The 17,460-nt window shown below is 46.5% G+C and overlaps 2 protein-coding genes across 7 annotated transcripts in view; one reads left to right on the forward strand and one right to left on the reverse strand.

The window, feature by feature from the left end:
• COL26A1 (collagen type XXVI alpha 1 chain) overlaps window positions 1-17,460 on the reverse strand; it is an 80,343-nt gene that overhangs the window by 52,914 nt on the left and 9,969 nt on the right. For 4 of the 6 annotated variants that reach the window (XM_042442828.1, XM_042442827.1, XM_042442823.1 and 1 more), the window contains 2 exons: window positions 10,696-10,818; window positions 7,396-7,499 (listed from right to left, as the gene is read on the reverse strand). In XM_042442828.1, coding sequence (XP_042298762.1) covers window positions 7,396-7,499; window positions 10,696-10,818 — 227 coding nt within the window. The remainder of the gene's footprint in view (window positions 1-7,395; window positions 7,500-10,695; window positions 10,819-17,460) is intronic. The other 2 variants (XM_042442829.1, XM_042442825.1) reach the window with 1 other exon arrangement.
• On the forward strand, window positions 108-1,032 carry PFN4 (profilin family member 4). The gene has a single exon (XM_042442832.1). It carries the CDS (start codon window positions 231-233, stop codon window positions 615-617), a length of 387 nt encoding a protein of 128 aa, XP_042298766.1. The 5' UTR covers window positions 108-230; the 3' UTR covers window positions 618-1,032.

Genomic DNA, 17,460 nt, shown 5'->3' on the forward strand with positions numbered 1-17,460 from the left:
GCTCCCTCCCTGTTCCTTTGCAAGGCAACTGAAGAAAATATCTCCTTCCGTGTTTGTCTTATGTCGGTGAAAATCTCAGCAGTGGCTAGGTTGCTAGGAGCCTTCCGCTGGCATCCTCAACCGATCTCAGCTCCCAGAATGCTTTGGGGAAAGCCATGACAGTTCAACAGTTGCTGTAACCAAGGCTGACACTCTCTCGGCTTGGCAGGGAGAGAAGCCGCGGGAGGAGGATGAACCAGGCCCAGAGTCTGCTGATCGAAGGCCTGACCAGCACCAAGCATGTGGCCAACGCCGCCCTCATCAAAATAGCCGACCGGAGCGTGATGGCGACAACGCCGGGCTTTAACATCCAAAGCCAGGCCCCCGTTTTCGTCCAGGCGTTCCAGAAAAACTTGCTCCAGATCCGAAGAGACGGCCTCTACTTCAAGGACCGGTACTACAAGGGCATCCGAGTGGACGAACACTCGATCTACCTGAAAGGGAAAGACAACGGTCTGGTGTTGGCCAAGACCAAGTCCTTCATCTTGCTTGGGACCTACTCCCATGGCATGTACCCCAGCGTCTGCGTGGAAGCGGTGGAGAAACTGGCGGACTACTTCCGAGAAAAGGGGAACTGAGGGCCGCCAAGATGGCACCATTTTGTCCCAAATCGTGATGAGAAGCAGAGGGTCTTCCAACCTGTTCTCCTGGAGGTGGAACAAACTCCGGATCCGTTTCTAGCATTGCTTTTCGGTGGCAGAAATAAACAAACAAAACAAAACTCCACAATTTCAGCAATCCGGTATGTTGCCGTGAAATAGCTACCAGCGTGTGACAGTTTAGTTGCAGTTCGTTTTGGGACAGGCTTGTCTAAAATTTGATTGACGCTGTCACATTTGGGATGAGAAAAACTGAACTTAGGAGAAAGCCCCAGAGGCTTGCGTGTCATTTCAAGGCTCTGAGTTTTAAAGAAGTCGGTCAAGATCAGTCCCCAGAACAGATTCAACACCTTGGATCGCTCTTTAAAACATTGCCTTTTGAAATATATAAATACACACACGGTGCCAAACTCCAAAATCGCAGCAATCTTGTATGTTTACGTGAAATAGGTCCCGGTGTGTGAGCTTTCGTGTCAGTTCATTTTGGGTAAACCGCTCCAAAAGTTTGCAAATGGTGTCATATTTGGGATGGGAAGAACTTGAAGGGCTTTTTGAAATCTGAACTTAGGAGAAACCCCCGGAAGCTTTTGTGTTGTTTTATGGCTCTGGGTTTCAGTGCAAACTTTAAAGGCGTTGGTCAAGATCAGTCCCCAGAATAGATTCAGTACCTTGGATTGCTCTTTAAAACATTGCTTTTCAGTGTCATGCTGGAAGAAATCGAGTCTCGATGGCTCTTTACCAGATTCCTTCCTCCCTCCTCTTCCATTTTCCTCTTTATGCTGCGTCTGTGGAAGCGAGATCGGATCTCGTCCCCCTTCCTCGCAAAGCCTCCCTCTGCCAGGGCACGATGGGCGCTGTAGTCTGTCGCACATCCTGAAAAAGAGCCGAGCTCCAAGAATAGGCCTCCGGCCATGCAAAACCACTTGAAAGCTCTCCTTTCCAAGTTGGTGGATGGAAAAGGGGAGGATGCTAATCAGATTTCTGTCCCGATAAGAGAGCCGGGCTGCGCTGGGAATATTTAGTAGGCAAGGAATTAAAAACACAGTCAAAAATCTTGATTAAAAGAGGGATACGGGCAGGAGTCCAGTTAATAAGAGTCCAAAGTCAATAACGTGGAGAATAGTTTGGTTCACATATCTTACCCCCCACTCTCTTCGGTTCAAGGGCGACGCAGGAACTCTGGAAATTAACAGACAGCTGTCAGGGTGCCTTTTACGTAAGGAATGGGCCGAGAACGGATGCGGGCTGAGCTTAACTCACCAGCCATCATTTTTGTGCGCCAAAGCACACTCACAACGGCTACACGCCTGCCGAGTTGTTTCCAACTTATGGAGATCCTAAAGCAGTGATGGTGAACCTTTTAGAGGCCGAGTGCCCAAACTGCAACCCCAAACCCACTTATTTATTGCAAAGTGCCATGTCCCCCTGGCTTTCTAGTAACAAACTCTGGTAAACTCTGTGCTGGGACGATGGCACATGTGCCCACAGAGAGGGCTCTGAGTGCCACCTCTGGCACGCATGCCATAGGTTCGCCATCACTTTCCTAGAGCAAACCTATCATGGAGGCTTCCCTGGTAAGATTTCTTCAGTGGGTTACCCTGGTCAAGGAGGGATTCAAACCCTGGTCTCCACAGTTGTAGTCCAATGCTCAAATCACTACACTATGCTACCTCTTGCACATAAAGCTCGGTGGTGCGGATCTGAGAATTTAAACCACAAGGTTGAACCTGGGCAGCTTTCATGTCAGCTATCTGCTAGAGATGGTTCAACACATCGGAAAGCTCTAAAGCAGTAGTTTCCAAATTGTGGTCCTCCAGATGTTTTGGACTTCAGCTCCCAGAATTCTTGACTGCTGGCTAAACTGGCTGGGGCTTCTGGGAGCTGAAGTCCAAAACACCCAGAGGACCAAAGTTTGGGAACAGCGGCAACGGCATCTTCAATAGTAGAGGGATGGTGAATCTGCTCTGAACTTTACAGATTACAACAGAGTGGATTTGCCATCCTCTCCTATGGAAGATGCTGACAATGCTGGGTTGATGTGGCTACTACTTCATGTATTCTGGAATAAAGTGCAGTACTGTATTTATGTCAATGTATAGACAGGAGGGAATAAACTAAGGTGCATCATGCTTCCCTGATACAACCCACATTGGTTTAAGACCCAATCCTTGGTCTCTTTTGGCTGCCACGGCAGACCTTGCTTTCTGCATCACATTTCAAATGAGTCAGTTCTCTTCCTGACAGTTTCCTCCACTATCCAGATTTCACAAAGGATGGAGACATACTGGATCGCAAAGGAAGTATCGTTTTGTGCTGCAGACGGAGTTAAATTTCCTGGATTTTGAGAAGCTCCCAGTAGACACATGGCCAGGAGGAGGAGGAGGAGGAGGAAGAGGTGCCGGCCTAAAATAAATACTCCTCCATACCATCTGAACTGAAAACAGAAACAGCAAAATGCAGCCCTAGGACTCACAGCTTCCATTTTTGTTCTCCTGTATGGGTTTTAACACCTTGCCTGTTGAAGAAGCCAGTGGAGCTTTGGAAGCTTGCAATGTGTATATTGTGCATTTTGGTTGGCCAATAAAGGTATCACTGTTTGGTGGATTTTGGATTGTTAAAGATTTTAGGACGAAACAAGATGCACAATATGCATGTTGCAAACTTCTAAGCCACCACAGACCGGCAGCACATCAACTGCCTTCCCCACGGCAGCCATGTGGAAGGAGCCATTTCACTTCGCCTCTTGCTGAATTTGCACTCTTCCCTTATGGGGAGGAGGAAGAAATCCTTCGTCTTAAGACCGGTCGGAGAGGGAAGAGTTGACATCGGATATTAGCAGAAGTAAAACAAGGTCTTCGCTAGCTGGCCGGCCTCAAATTGGCGCCAACATTCCAAGCTGGCGGGGGACATTTTGGGAAGCCTCCCCAGAGATGATGCCTGGGCTTTGAACTTCGGGGAGGAAGGGGGAATCAGGGAGGTTGAGGTGTCAGCCTCCTCTTGGATGCAAATCAATCAAAATGATGCACGATTGCAATAAGGAGCCCACCTCGCCTCGGCCACTGCCCTCTTCCATATGGTCTTCATATCAGTCTTCAGCAGGCTGGGTGGCTCCAAGGACTCATTTCCTGTTGTAGCTAAAATCCCCCTTCCTCCAAAGAGAGAGAGAGAGAGTATAGAGGGGTGGAGGTAGGGGCTTATTAAGCAGGAGAACCGTTGGAGCAAAGTCCCTCCAAAGCCGCGGCGACAACTCTTGTTCCACTCTTGGTTGTCCAATCAACTTAGCCGGATACTGCAAGCAGCCAAAACAAGCCAAGGGTTAACTGCCACCTTTTCCAAAACACAGGGGTACCCCATATTCTGTGGCCCTGGGGAGCTACCTCTAGGTTCCTCAGGTTCAGGAACCATGGAATGTACGGTTCTCGCACTGAAGACAATCTCAGACCTTCAGGCAACTGGTGGCCCTCATATCAGAGGATGGTGATTCCACTTTGGATCACGGCACTTGAATCAATGGGTCTACTCTACTTGAGGCTATCATTCAGAGTTCAGCCCATGCTTGTCGTTCTCTAGCTTAAATTAAGAGGAGAAGATCTAGGAAACACCCATCCATGGGATATTAGGGATTAGGAGACCCCCAAGGGCCATCCAGTCAAAGCACACTCAACAGATGGCCATCCATCCCTCCAACCTCCAAAGAAGGAGACTCCACCAAACTCTCAAGCAGCATCTTCCACTGTCAATCAGCTCTTGCTATCACAAAGTTCCTCCTAATGTTGAGGTGGAATCGCTTTTCCTGCAGTTTGAATCCATTGCTCCATGTCCTAGTCATTGGAGCAGCAGAGAACAAGCTTGCTCCATCTTCAATATGTCACCCTTCAAATATTTAAACAGGGCTGTCATATCACCTCTTAACCTTCTCTTCTCTTAAGCTAAACATACCCAAGTCCCAAAAGACACTCCTCACAGGGCTTGGTGGGTTCCAGACTTTTCACCTTTCCAGGAACGGTAGCCTGAAAAAAAGGAACTTTTCCCTCCTAAGCTGAGTTACAGAATACAAATGTCAGGAACCCGAGTGGTCCAAAAAACATGCTCATCATCATCAGGAATGGCACTGAGGCAGTGACTCTGCTTTTGGTTTCAACCTAAAATATAGACGATCTCTCCGAGGTGCTGAATACTGACTTTACAAACAGGGCAAGCCCCAGGGATGTTAAAACCCAATGTGGATTCACAGATGAGGGAGCCACCAGAAATCTGCCACGGTTCCAGTTCTGGACTTCAAAAAGTGCTCTAACATGTCAAGACATGTCCCTTCTCCCCAAAACAACAAGTATTTTGTATTGCAAATAGTCAAATTTTATTTGATAAAACCCATAGGTGTTAGCTGGAAGACATCTGCAGACAGAAGTGCCATCATCCACCAACACTGGCATAACAATGTCCCCTTTCAATATTTCACAGGCTTCTTCTTAATTCATTTACTCATTAAAACATACCAACCCTCTCTTCCATAACAACCTCCTTCACTAAGTCCTCAGTCCCATCTTGGTCTCATCTCTCCTTTCTGTTTCCCAGCAGCAGACTGTGAGAAAACCCTTCCTCCACACATTCGCACAATCCTGTCCCAGACCACAAGCATCCCTTGAGCCACCACCAATCATTTATACTGGTACTATACCTCCCATCACTCTCATCATATCCCAATACACTCTAACATTCAGTCGGTTGTTGGCTCCCACCTCCTACATTTCTCCCTGTTGGGATTCACTTTCTTAGTCTTGGCCCAGCTTTCTAGTATGTTTAGGTCCTTCTGAATTCTGATCCTGTCGTCTGGGGGATTGGCTACCGTTCCGAACTTAGTGCGATCTGCAAATCTGATAAACTGGCCCTCTATTCCTTCATCTAACTCATTGATAAAGATGTCAAATAACAAACTGGGCCCAGGACAGAATGCTGTGGTCAATTCCCTCCAGGATGGAGAGGAACCATTGCTGAGCATCCTTTGGGTTCGGATGGTCAACCAACTACAAATCCACTTAACAGTCACATTTTACTAGCTTGTTTTGCAAGGAGATCATGGGGGACTTGTCAAAGGCCTTACTGAAATCAAGATATGCTGTGTCCACAGCATTCCCTTCATCTACTAAGTCTGTCAAAAAAGAAAGAGGTAACATTAGGCAGGCATGACTTTGTTTTGAGAAACCCACTTATCCCACTAAGTCCCCCCCTTAAGCCTATAAAGTCACATTACCTTATTAAATTAGGACTTCAAGTTCACCTTCTTGGTTTCCCAATCACTGCATCACACTGAATCGCCTAGTACAGTGATGGCGAACCTATGGCACACGTGCCAGAGGTGGCACTTGGAGCCCTCTCTGTGGGCACATGTGCCATCGCCCCAGCACAGAGTTTGCCAGAGTTGGTTACTAGAAAGCCAGAGGGGCATGGCACTTTGCAATAAATAAGTGGGCTTTGGGTTGCAGTTTGGGCACTCGGCCCCTAAAAGGTTCACCATCACTGACCTAGTACTTTAACTCAACTACTTTAACTCAACTCTCAGGATCCACAAAGGCCAGAGTTGAAGAACACTCTGGTTTCAAGGTAAGGAATGAAACCATACCTCCCAAGGTGAGCATTCTTAAGGCAAAAAGCCCCATCACAATGTCCTGGGGAAACACAGCCACACTGTGTGCTGTGGGAATGAGGACATCCCACGAAGGAGGTAGGCAGGTCCACTCCAGAAAGGAAAACAGAGAGGCTTTGAAAGCACCACATTGAGCTCAGCTTCACTGCCAGCAAGATTTCCTCCAGGCTGGGATTTCTCTTTGTCAGCTGCCAGGTTAAGAGTTAAAATTCCAGAGGTGATTATAATCCAAACCATCTGCTGCCTTCAGTGGTTAAGGAGGTGCCCACCAGCTGGTGCTGGTTAAATGGTAACTGTTCTCCAAAATACCCCCCCCCCCCAAATAAAAAAACACACACAGCAACCCCTCAAACCTATTAGCAAAGGGTCGGGCCATTCAGTTACACTCCAGAGCAAATTTCACCAATGGTTTGGCTGCAAGAACGATATAGAGAAAGAAAGAAAGAAAGAAAGAAAGAAAGAAAGAAAGATACAGACAAGAATCCAGAGCAACATGCATTTAAAACTATTTCCAATAGTCTGGTATAATTTCATAACGTAAGCACTCTAATCCATCTGAACAAGTTAAACACATTTGTACACTTGGGCAAGACCATTAGAGACACACATATAGACATACAATGGGCTGCCAATACATAGAGGAGAGCCATTCCTTCAGATCTCAGTCCTATGGCAATCTTGATCTCTTTGAAAGGATCTTAGAGAGAGAGAGAGGGACTTCTTCAAGTATTAGGGTCCGAAGCCATTTACGGCTTCCAGTGTCATCATCAGCGCCTCAAACGCAGTCCGGAATCATACTGAAGTGGCTAAATCCCTTTAAAACCCTTGGACTATTTCATAAGAGTATGCTGCTGATGGAGGATCAAGCTACTAGAATCAGAACACTCATCATGCTTTGAAAAGTTAACACAAGTTACAACACAGAAACAAAGATAAGGAACTTAGGAACACAGTAATATATCCCTGCTCTAAGTCAGTGTAACACAAAGGTATGCAAACCCTCTGCACTGGTATGTCCAAATCAGGCATTAAAATTGATGCATTGGACTACAACTCCCATCGTTTCTTGACTTGGGAGAGAAGGAACACTCTTGCTGGAGAAACACAGCTTACCTTCCTCGCAGTTGCTTCCGGTGAAGCCAGGGCAGCATCGCCATTCAAGGGCAGTCACCGTTCGGTAGGATATCTTGTACGTGGGCCTGATGAGAGTCCTGTAACTAACACAAGGGAAACGTCACACAGACTGTCCAAGTGTGGGTAAAACGCGAGGACACCCATGTGAAGGACACCAAGTTATGGCTTAGTGCAGGAGCATCACTAGGGGAGCGCAGCCCGCAGCAGAAGACAACCTATAACACCACTGTTCCCCTAACACCTGCCCTTTGGCCATCCTTTAAAATGCTGGAGATGGTGTGAGTAAGGTGAAGCTCAGTGGGAAGAAAAAGAAAAGTCCTCAGGGATTTTTTGTTCTTACAAAAATAAAGGTTTTTTTATTATTGATGTAGCTGCATCAATAGAAGTCTAGTGTCTAGATCAAGGGAAGTAATAGTGCCACTGTATTCTGCTCTGGTCAGGCCCCACCTGGAATACTGTGTCCAGTTCTGGGCGCCACAGTTCAGAAAGGACATTGGAAAACTGGAGTGTGTCCAAAGGAGGGTGACTAAAATGGTGAAGGGTCTGGAAACCATGCCCTACGAGGAATGACTCAGGGAGCTGGGGATGTTTAGCCTGAAGGTTAAGAGGTGATATAATAGCCCTGTTTAAATACTTGAAGGGATGTCACATTGAGGAGGGAGTGAGCTTGTTTTCTGCTGCTCCAGAGACGAGGACTCGGAGCAATGGATGCAAGCTCCAGGAAAAGAGATTCCACCTCAACATTAGGAGGATCTTCCTGACAGTAAGGGTTGTCCGAAAGTGGAACAAACTCCCTCGGAGTGTAGTGGAGTCTCCCTCCTTGGGGGTCTTTAAACAGAGGCTGGATGGCCATCTGTCAGGGATGCTTTGATCTGGATTTCCTGCATGGCAGAATGGGGTTGGACTGGATGGCCCTTGGGGGTCTCTTCCAACTCTATGATTCTACACTGTTATAGTGCTAGTGTTCCACTTTTACTGCAACGGCTGCCTCCTGTCCTGTGGCATTCTGGGCTTTGTAGTTGAGGGAGGCCCAAGATCTCTCAGGCTGAGAATGATAAATCCCTTTCCTTAAACTGCAAATGCCAGGATTCCACCAGAGGCAGCCACTACAGTAAATGTGAAATAGCAGCGCTATAAAAGCGTGGTGTGATAATGTCCAAAGCCCCAAAGAGTTCCTTTCCATTATGTGAAATGGATTCCCCACCCCACTGACATGAGAGCCACATTTTGCATCAAGGGCCCATTTTCATCCTAGGCAAGCAGGCTATCAAGACGGGAAGCAGATGGGACGAAGGGACAGCCGAGAAACTATGGAGGAACAACTTGGATCAGGCCAAGGCAAAGCAGCCTCCTGGGACACCTATCAAGACCACACAGGAACCAGGCCTTTCCTGTGTGTTTAAAAACATTGGCTCTGCAGCCTTTAACAATTTGGCAACCAAGCAGAATGGCGCACACTGCCAGCTGAAAGATTGGGATCAAACTCGCTTCCACCGTTCATGATAAGAGGTGGGTGTTTATCTTCCTTTCTCTTCCGGATCCTGCCAAGAGAACGCTTGCAGTAGCCTCCTGGGACGTGCGAGTCCATTTATAGAATTGCAAAAAGTGCAAATGTTAAGCATTTCTGAAACCTACATTCCTTCTGTTTATTGCATATTGGTAAAGACCCCAAATAGTGGGGTCTCCTTTGGTAAAGACTAACATTTGGGTTTAAGACAGGGGTTGCTTAGAGTGCAGACCTACAACTGAACTACAATTCAGGTTAGGCAAGATCGTCGAGGGTGAAAAGCGTTCGGAGTTGGAATCTGTCAAGCCTGCATTATTCTCATCCCTGATTTTAAAAGGTTTGCATTTCTATTTTAGGATTTGGCTTCGGGAACTTTCTAGACATGCCTTTTATCTTTTTACATCCAGTGCAGGGGAAAAAGCCTCATTCAAATTATTGAGACATGGGGAGAGAGCAGTCGAAACATAAATGCACCCTGAAAGCCTCTCTCTTTCTCAGTCTCTTGGAATGTATAAGAACTGTTTTAAAGCGGGGCTTCTGTTTTATGTTCGCGTACAGCCGCATTCGGAGAAGTGACTTAACCCTGCTCTGAATAGTTAGAATTGCCGAAATTGTGCGTCTCGGCTCTCTTTTAGCTCCTGCACGGCTGCCAAGGAAGACTTGGATCCAGATGCACTTGGCTGGCTGGTTTTATATTGCAGTCCTCCACACACCTAACCTGGGAATACTTTACTCCTGGGGAAACCTGCATCCACTTGGGCTATTAATCTGTAGAAGCTTTACATGGGAACATGAACATCAACTTCCCATTTTACTTTAGCGACCTGATGACATCCCCATAAATAACACATGGGAGATTGCATTTATAAAATGAAAGTCAGCAATTCCTTTTTCCCCCTCTTGCATCTCTTTGCAATTTCTAGGCAAGAACAGCACTACACTTGGCCCTCTGCATTTCTGCCTTTGACTTTTATGGATTTGATGATCCGCAGATTTGATCTGGAGGACCTTAAGGTCCTCCAGATTGACTCTATGGTGAAATTCCACCAGAGGATAACCATAGAGTTGTGCTGGGCATTTTAGGTCCTCCAATGTGGTTGTATGGTCAACTTGTGCAAGACGTTGACCACAGAATTGCACTAGAGGACCTAGAGATACTAGAAATGGGAACTTTTCAGCTAAAGGCACAAGAACCGTTTCAAGCCTTAGTCTGTAGAAAGATCTTGTAGCAGCACCCTTGAGACTCACTGAAAGAAATAAGTTGGCAGCATGAGCATTCACAGACTTAATGCTACTTCCTCTGATATGTTTGGAAGTGGGCTTAACTCTAGGAAAGCTCATGCTGCCAACTTCTTTCTTTCAGTGAGTCTCAAAGGTGCTGCAAGATCTCTCTACATACTGATTCTACAGATGAACATGGCTATATCTTTGCATTCTTTCAAGCCTTAGTACTACTTTATCCGTCCGCTGTCCAGTGATAGGTCCCCGCCTATAGCCTAATATGACAACCATTGCTTTTTGCAGCTGGAAGCACAAACAGCACAAAATTCGGCATGCTTCTGTCTAGTCGTAGCCAGTGGCTTCCATGACAGTAAACGGACGAAGCCTTTCTGTATTCGTCTGAACTCTACAGGAGCTATCCGGGGTGAGGACCTCTATCTCCAAATAGGTCCTACATTTGAACTAAAACCCATGTCTATACTGCTGTACATACATGACCTGCCCCTGTAACTTTTCATGAAGCCATGCTATGTGCTGAAAGGCGCTATTACCTCACTAAGTTGGCACATGGTCCTGGCCACCGGCAGCTTTGGTAAACCCTCTGGATCACCGTCTCTGAGCCGTTCTGAACCTGGCAGGAGACAGTCCGGGTGACTGTGTAGTGACACCAGTGCCTAAGGGGGGAAAAGGAGACAAAGCATGGGGTGGTTAAAACTTAAATACTGTATAAGACCTACATATCTGTTGTTGTTGTTGCCGTGTGTCTGTGTGGCTTCAAGTCACTTCCGACTCATGACGACCCTAAGGCAAACCAACCTATCATGGGGTTTTCTTGGCACATTTCTTCAGAGGGGATTTGCCATTGCCAACATTTGAGGCTGATAAAGTATGACTTGCCCAAAGTGTGCTGGAAATCCAGCAGACAGCTTAGTTCTTGTTGCGGTGTCAAACCAGATTATTTCTGCAGGACAGATGTAGCCTTAGTTCATAAGGGAAGGTCAGCCCTTCAGATCATTACATAGATAAATCAATATATCAATATCTCATAAGTGGTCTTAAGAAAGCAGGCTTACCGTAGTACATTGATAAGCCATATAGAAATGTACTTGCTTTTGCTATTAAGAAAGGAACGTTAAAATCAGGCCAGAGTCTGAGAAACAGGAGGGGTACTTCTTGCACCTGGGCAAATTTTTGTCCTGCAAACCCCTCCGTCGGCTTGAAAGCATCCCTTCTTTGATGGCTTCTCTTGGCCTTCAAATTACAGTTTTGTGAAGTCAAAGCAATGCCACTCCTGCAAAGATTAGAGAGTGCATCTGACAGAACAGGGAACGCTTTTAATTAAGCAACATGTTTTATTGCAAGGAAATCCTCTCCTCCCCGGAATGCAATTTTCACCACCGAGGGTAAGATAAACAAAGCAAAGTTGTTTTCCTCCTCAGGTTAAATATTTGACGGAGAGGACCTTGCTTAGATTGCTTTTCCACCACTTCATCTGCCTTTCCCAAGGTTTCCCAGCAAGTGATGGAGGGTGCAAACCAGTTTCACGCATCTTTTGCAAGTGTCCTCCTCTCTTTAGCTCCTGCTGCGCCTTGCATTTTTCAAGACACAGAGCCCTGTTGTGTCTGTGAGCTTTGGCGAGGCATCAAACTCTGCCTGCCTTCCTTCTCCACTGGTCCACAGCCCCATAAAAAGTGCAGCCGCTAGCATAGGCCACCATTCGCGGTTGGCGTCACCCATGTCAGCAAGGCAGTGAACCCTTGCCAGGTTTCAGGCCGTGGGAGCTCTCCAAGGGGTTGACTTCTAGCCTCAGAATAGCTTCAGCACCTTGGAGAGATCTGTTTTTAATTCCAGTGAGTCCCAAATGTTGGTCCTCCAGGTATTTTGGACTTCAGCCCCCAGAATTCCTGACTGTTGGCCAAGTTGGCGGGAGATTCTGGGAGCTGAAGTCAAAGCAACCTGGAGGACCAAAGTTTGGGAGTCACTTGTGTGCCTTCAAGTCCTTTCTGACGTACGGCGACCCTAAAAGGAATCTATCATAGGATTTTCTGGGGCCGAGAGAGTGCAACTTGCACAAGGTCACCCACCAAGTTTCCATCGCTGAACAGGGATTCGAACCCCAATCTCCAGAATCTCAAGCCACTATGTCACACTTGCTCTTTGGGAACCGCTACACTACACAATTATGTACTATAGCCCCATACAGACAGGCCAAAATAAAGCTGTTTCGGTCACTTTGGAAGTATGCTGTTTAAATGATCCATGCGTACTAAGAGTCCAGAAGCCATGTCAAAGCCACGATCCAATCCTAAGGACTGGAGCACAGCTTTGGCGCATCTTCCGGCTTTTTAGGATGCATGCATCATTTAAACACTATACTTCCAAAGTGACCGAAGCAGCTTTATTTTGGCCTGTTTGTATGGGGCCTATAGTTTCATTTAAAGGCCCTTGCTTCTGTGCTATGGAATCCTGGGATATGCAGTATGAGGGAATAGTCTCATCCCATGAGTTCTAATGCCTCCCCAAACTACAAGTCACAGGATTCAACAGGATGCAGCCAAGGCAGTCAAAGTGGAATCATAGAGGGATAATGTTGCAGCATGGAAGGGCTCCATAACACCTATCCAAAACAAGGACCAACACGGGAAACGAGACTCCAGCCTTGTAAGGAGCAACATAGCTGCTTTCATTTTGGACTCTGTTCAGGTATTAGCACCACGTCACACTGCAGGAGTAATCCAGTTTGACACCACTTTAACGGCTATGGCTCAATGCGATGGAACTGGGGACGATAGTTTTGTGAGGCACTTAGCCTTCTCTGGTGGCACAACAAAGTACAACCCCCAGAATTTCCTAGCATTGAGCCATGGCAGTTAAAGCGGTCTCAAACGATTATTTCCGTAGTGAAGATGCAGGCTGAGAAAAGAAGGACAGGAATGTTTATCTTGTCCTTTGCTTCTCGGAGCAAAAAATATACCTTGGTTAACCAAGCGGATCCTGGGCACAACTTCTTTAAGAGAAATATTGTTACGAGAAACAGAACTATAGTGAAAAGAATAAGGACAAGTTTATGCATCTGTGCTTTTATTGCCTGATAGTTGCCCTAGTCACTGCATCTGCAATCATCCTGACCTACCTTGCAGGACCGTTGCAAGCCTAAAAACAAGATCTGTTTGAGAACGTGCCAAAGCCTTCAGTATTGCTGTTACAGTCACCTCCGAGAGAGGCCAGCCGTATTTCCCATATTGCCTTTGAATGCTGGATTTTATTTTAAACATAGAGGGCTTGTGTTTTATGGGTGTTTGGGAAAAAAACCCCTAAGCACTTAACCTCAGCTGCATGGCATGAACTTGTGAACCGAGTCACCTCATAACTCATCGGCAGGAGGAAATCCAGCCCTTGAGTTTGGTTTATACAAGCCAGGGCCTCTCACTTCCATTTAGAGAGATAAGTTGCTCTTGAATGCCAAGCCGGGGTTTCCCCTCTTGCAAAAATTGCATCTATTACCCAGAGCAGAATCTGGGCTGGGTACCATTTGTCCAAAGCCAGCCAAAGCAACAAAGGAAAGACTATTTGAAGAAATGCAGCAGGTCCCTTAATAACTCTGGGGTTTATTTTAGGGGAAGAAATCCCAGTTTGGAAGCATTTGGAGTGGACCGCGTGCCAAACTAAATGGATCTACTGCTTCGTTTGGACCGTGAAAGAAGTTTGCAGAGTACAAATGAGATTGGCGTCTGAATCCGTCCGACTGAGAGCTATGAAGTGGTACCTGGTTTTTGGCACTACAACTCCCAAACCCTGCAACGGAGATGGACATCGAACAAGAGAACAGACGTTTGAACACAATGCAAAGGCGTCTGTAGGGTTGCCAGGTTGGGAGGACCATCCCAAGTCCTTTGATCGGAGGCCCAAACCCTGAGCTCTACGGACCGATGCCAAAGTGAGGTCAGCGGGAGTAGCCCCCATTATGTCATGATGATGCTATAAAGCACGGTACATTAAACATGGCCATCAAAAGAAAAAACGCCAGGTCGGACAAGTGGGAAGCGATTTCTCAGTTGGAAATTCAAACCGGCACCATGTTCGTGAATGACGACGCATCCGCTGAATAGCGACCCTGTTTAGTTGGAGGTTGTGGAGGATAGTAGTCTCTTCCCCAACACACAGCAACCCAAATCCCCACCCTCTAAGCAGGGCAACACACACACTCTCTAACCTGCCATTTTCATGATGTCGGATAAGCGGAGATGCACCCAGCTACTTTCCTGTAAGGATGCCATCTGCAGGGATCTCCTTAGGAGGCCCAGAGGTCTCTGTGGAAGTCATAGCATGAAGGAAAATAGCTAAATGAATTTCCACTGATCTCTTTAGCCTTGTCTGCGCAAGCCAGGATATCCCAGGGGTATGTTGGAGGGAGAGCCATTTGCCAGAATCATACAATCCTAGAGTTGGAAAAGACCTCAAGGGCCATCCAATCCAACCCGATTCTGCCATGCAGGAAGACGCCATCAAAGCCCTCCTGATAGATGGCCATCCATCCTGTTTAAAGACCTCCAAAGAAGGAGACTCCACTAACTCCAAGACAGCATCTTCCACTGTCAAACAGCTCTTACCATGTAGTAAGACCACGCATAGCTTCTCAGCCTTTTGGTTAAGATCTTACCATGCGGAAATTCTTCCTAACATTGAGGTGGAATCGCTTTCCCTGTAGTTTGAATCTATTGCTCCAGGTCCTATTCTCTAGAGCGACAGAAAACAAGCTTGTTCCATCCTAATATGACACCCCTTCCAATATTAAAACATGATTATCATGTCCTGGCTTAAACTTCTCTTCTCCAAACTAAACATATCCAGCTCCTTATGTCTCTTCTCACAGGGCTTGGTGGTTTCCAGACCCTTCACCGTTTTGGTTGCCCTCCTCTGGATATGTTACAGCTTGCCCACATCCTTCTTCAATTGCATACAATATTCCAGGTGAGGTCTGACCAAAGCAGAATAAAGTCACACTATTAATTTCATCAATCTGGACACTACACTCCTATTGATGCATCCTAGAATAGTGGTTTGTGTGTTGGACTACGACGTTGAAGACCACAGTTTGGCCATGAAATCCACTGGAAGACCAAGTCATGTGCTCTCAACCTCAGGGGAAGCCAATGGCAAACCCTCTCTGAAGAAATGTGCCAAGAAAAGCCCATGATAGGGTCACCACCATAAATCGGAAACAACCTGAAGGCACAGAACAACAACAGAATCACATTGGCTTTTCTAGCTGCTGCAGCTACTAAAGCTCCTACATCCCTTTCACGTCCGCCTTTTGGGTCCTTATGTCTCTATAAGTGGACTTATTTTTGCTAAAATTAGAACTGCACAGTTGTGCCACATCTGTATCCATAAGAGGGATGCTTTCAAGTCACTATATAGCAGAGCCAGCAAAATGCCTGATGCAAAAGTTCTAGAAAGGGTGGTTGTTGTTTTTAATTCTGGGAGTTCTGGTCCCAAATACATTCCTCCCTCAACATTTGGGGCTTTGATATTTGCGGATTTGATTACTCATGGATTTGGTTAATATGTTCTCTCTAGGAATATCTGGGTCCTCCAGTGCAACTCTGTGGTCAATTTTAACTAAAGGTTGCCCCGAAAGACCTAGAGATTCCTAGAGAGAATACTCTACTAGGCCTTTGTAGCTCCTCCTTTGCAACTTTGTGGTCAACCTTAACTAAAAGTTGCATTGAAAGACCTAGAGATTCCTAGAGAGAGTACTCTACTAGGCCTTTGTAGATCCTCCAGCACAGTTCTATGGTCCATGTTTGACCACAGAGTTACACTGGAGGACCTAGAGATGCCCAGAGAGGTGTCCTCTTAGGTGTTTTGGTTATTTGCACTTTTCCCATATTCACAGGGGTCTTGTGCCCCTAACCCAAGCAAATGTGGAGGGATGAGCGTAAAGGCAACTTTTCCCAAGCTCTGCCTCCTGGTAAAGCCTTCCACCCTTCACCTCCCTCCCCAAACTCCATCTCCATGACATGCTCAGCTTGACCTCCTAACTCAAGCCGTCTGAGGAAAGGTCAACGGCAAAGAGTTAGTCTAACTCCCAGAAGGATAAACCACATCAAGGAACCAAAAAGGAAAGAAAAAGAGGAACCGTGGGTCTCCATTATGAGGGTCTGAGTCTGCCAGGCGCAGATGGAGAGAAGGAAAGGAGGCTAGCTTTGCATTTGTTTATTCTGGAGCCAGACCTGAACAGGAGCCAATCTCAAAACTAGGGCGGGATTCCAACCTTTGCAGCACACATGCAACAAACATACACCCAAGTTTCTAGTCCTCTTGGTTGTCTACCCTGAGAAAGCTCTTTCGAAACAAAGTGCAGCGCATCCACAAAGAAACATCTATGTCTTTTTTTCCTCCTCTCAGGAATTAAAAGACTTCCCTCTTCTGGCGGAAATGGTATTGCATGACTGTAAGCCCGCTCAAAGAAGTGTTTTGACAATCATGTCCCATCATCCCCGTCCTTGTCAAGCAAGGGCAGAACTGTTGAAAGTTGGGGATTCTGGGAGCTGCAGTCCAAGCTTAGAATAATTCGGGGCTCCTTGTACTGCAGAAAGATCCCAAAACTCTGAAACCTGTTCTGGGAGATTATTTTGAGCCACCATTTTAGCTTAGCATAATGGTTCGAGCGTTGGACAATGACTCTGGAGCCCAGGGTTCGAATCCCCGCTCAGCCATGGAAGCTCATTGAGTGACCCTGACTAAGCCACACTCCAAGCAGAGGCTGAATGGCCATCTGTGGTCGATGCTTCAATTGTGAGTTGCTGCCTGGCAGAATGGGGTGGACTGGATGGCCTTTGTGGTCTCTTCCAACTCTATGATTCTATGGTTCTAAGACACACTCTCTCAGCCTTAGAGGAAGGCCATGGTAAACCCCCTCCGATGAAACCTACCAAGAAAACTCTTTCCCAGAAGCGACATCCCTTTGACCAAGGAGGGAAACCGGATGCAGAGAGAGGGAGGGAGACCGACTAGGGCCCTTTGTAAGCCCTAAAGTATTTATGCGCATTCTTTCACTGATAAGGAATTATTTATGCCCCACCGTAGGGAGCTGCCATATCCCTGGCTCTTTGAGCCCAGAGCATGGGAAACCTATCTTTCAGACCATTCTTACTTCAATGGATGGAAGGAAATGAAATTATTACATTCAGTTAAATAAGCATTTGTGAAATGAAGTGGAGTACAAATAAAGTTAATCACAGCAATGGCTGAGATCCTGCCTCACACTGAAAGGATCTTTACAAAATACGGATCTTTAACAATATACTGCA

This window comes from Sceloporus undulatus, chromosome 11, assembly GCF_019175285.1.
Source record: "Sceloporus undulatus isolate JIND9_A2432 ecotype Alabama chromosome 11, SceUnd_v1.1, whole genome shotgun sequence".
NCBI lineage: Eukaryota > Metazoa > Chordata > Lepidosauria > Squamata > Phrynosomatidae > Sceloporus > Sceloporus undulatus.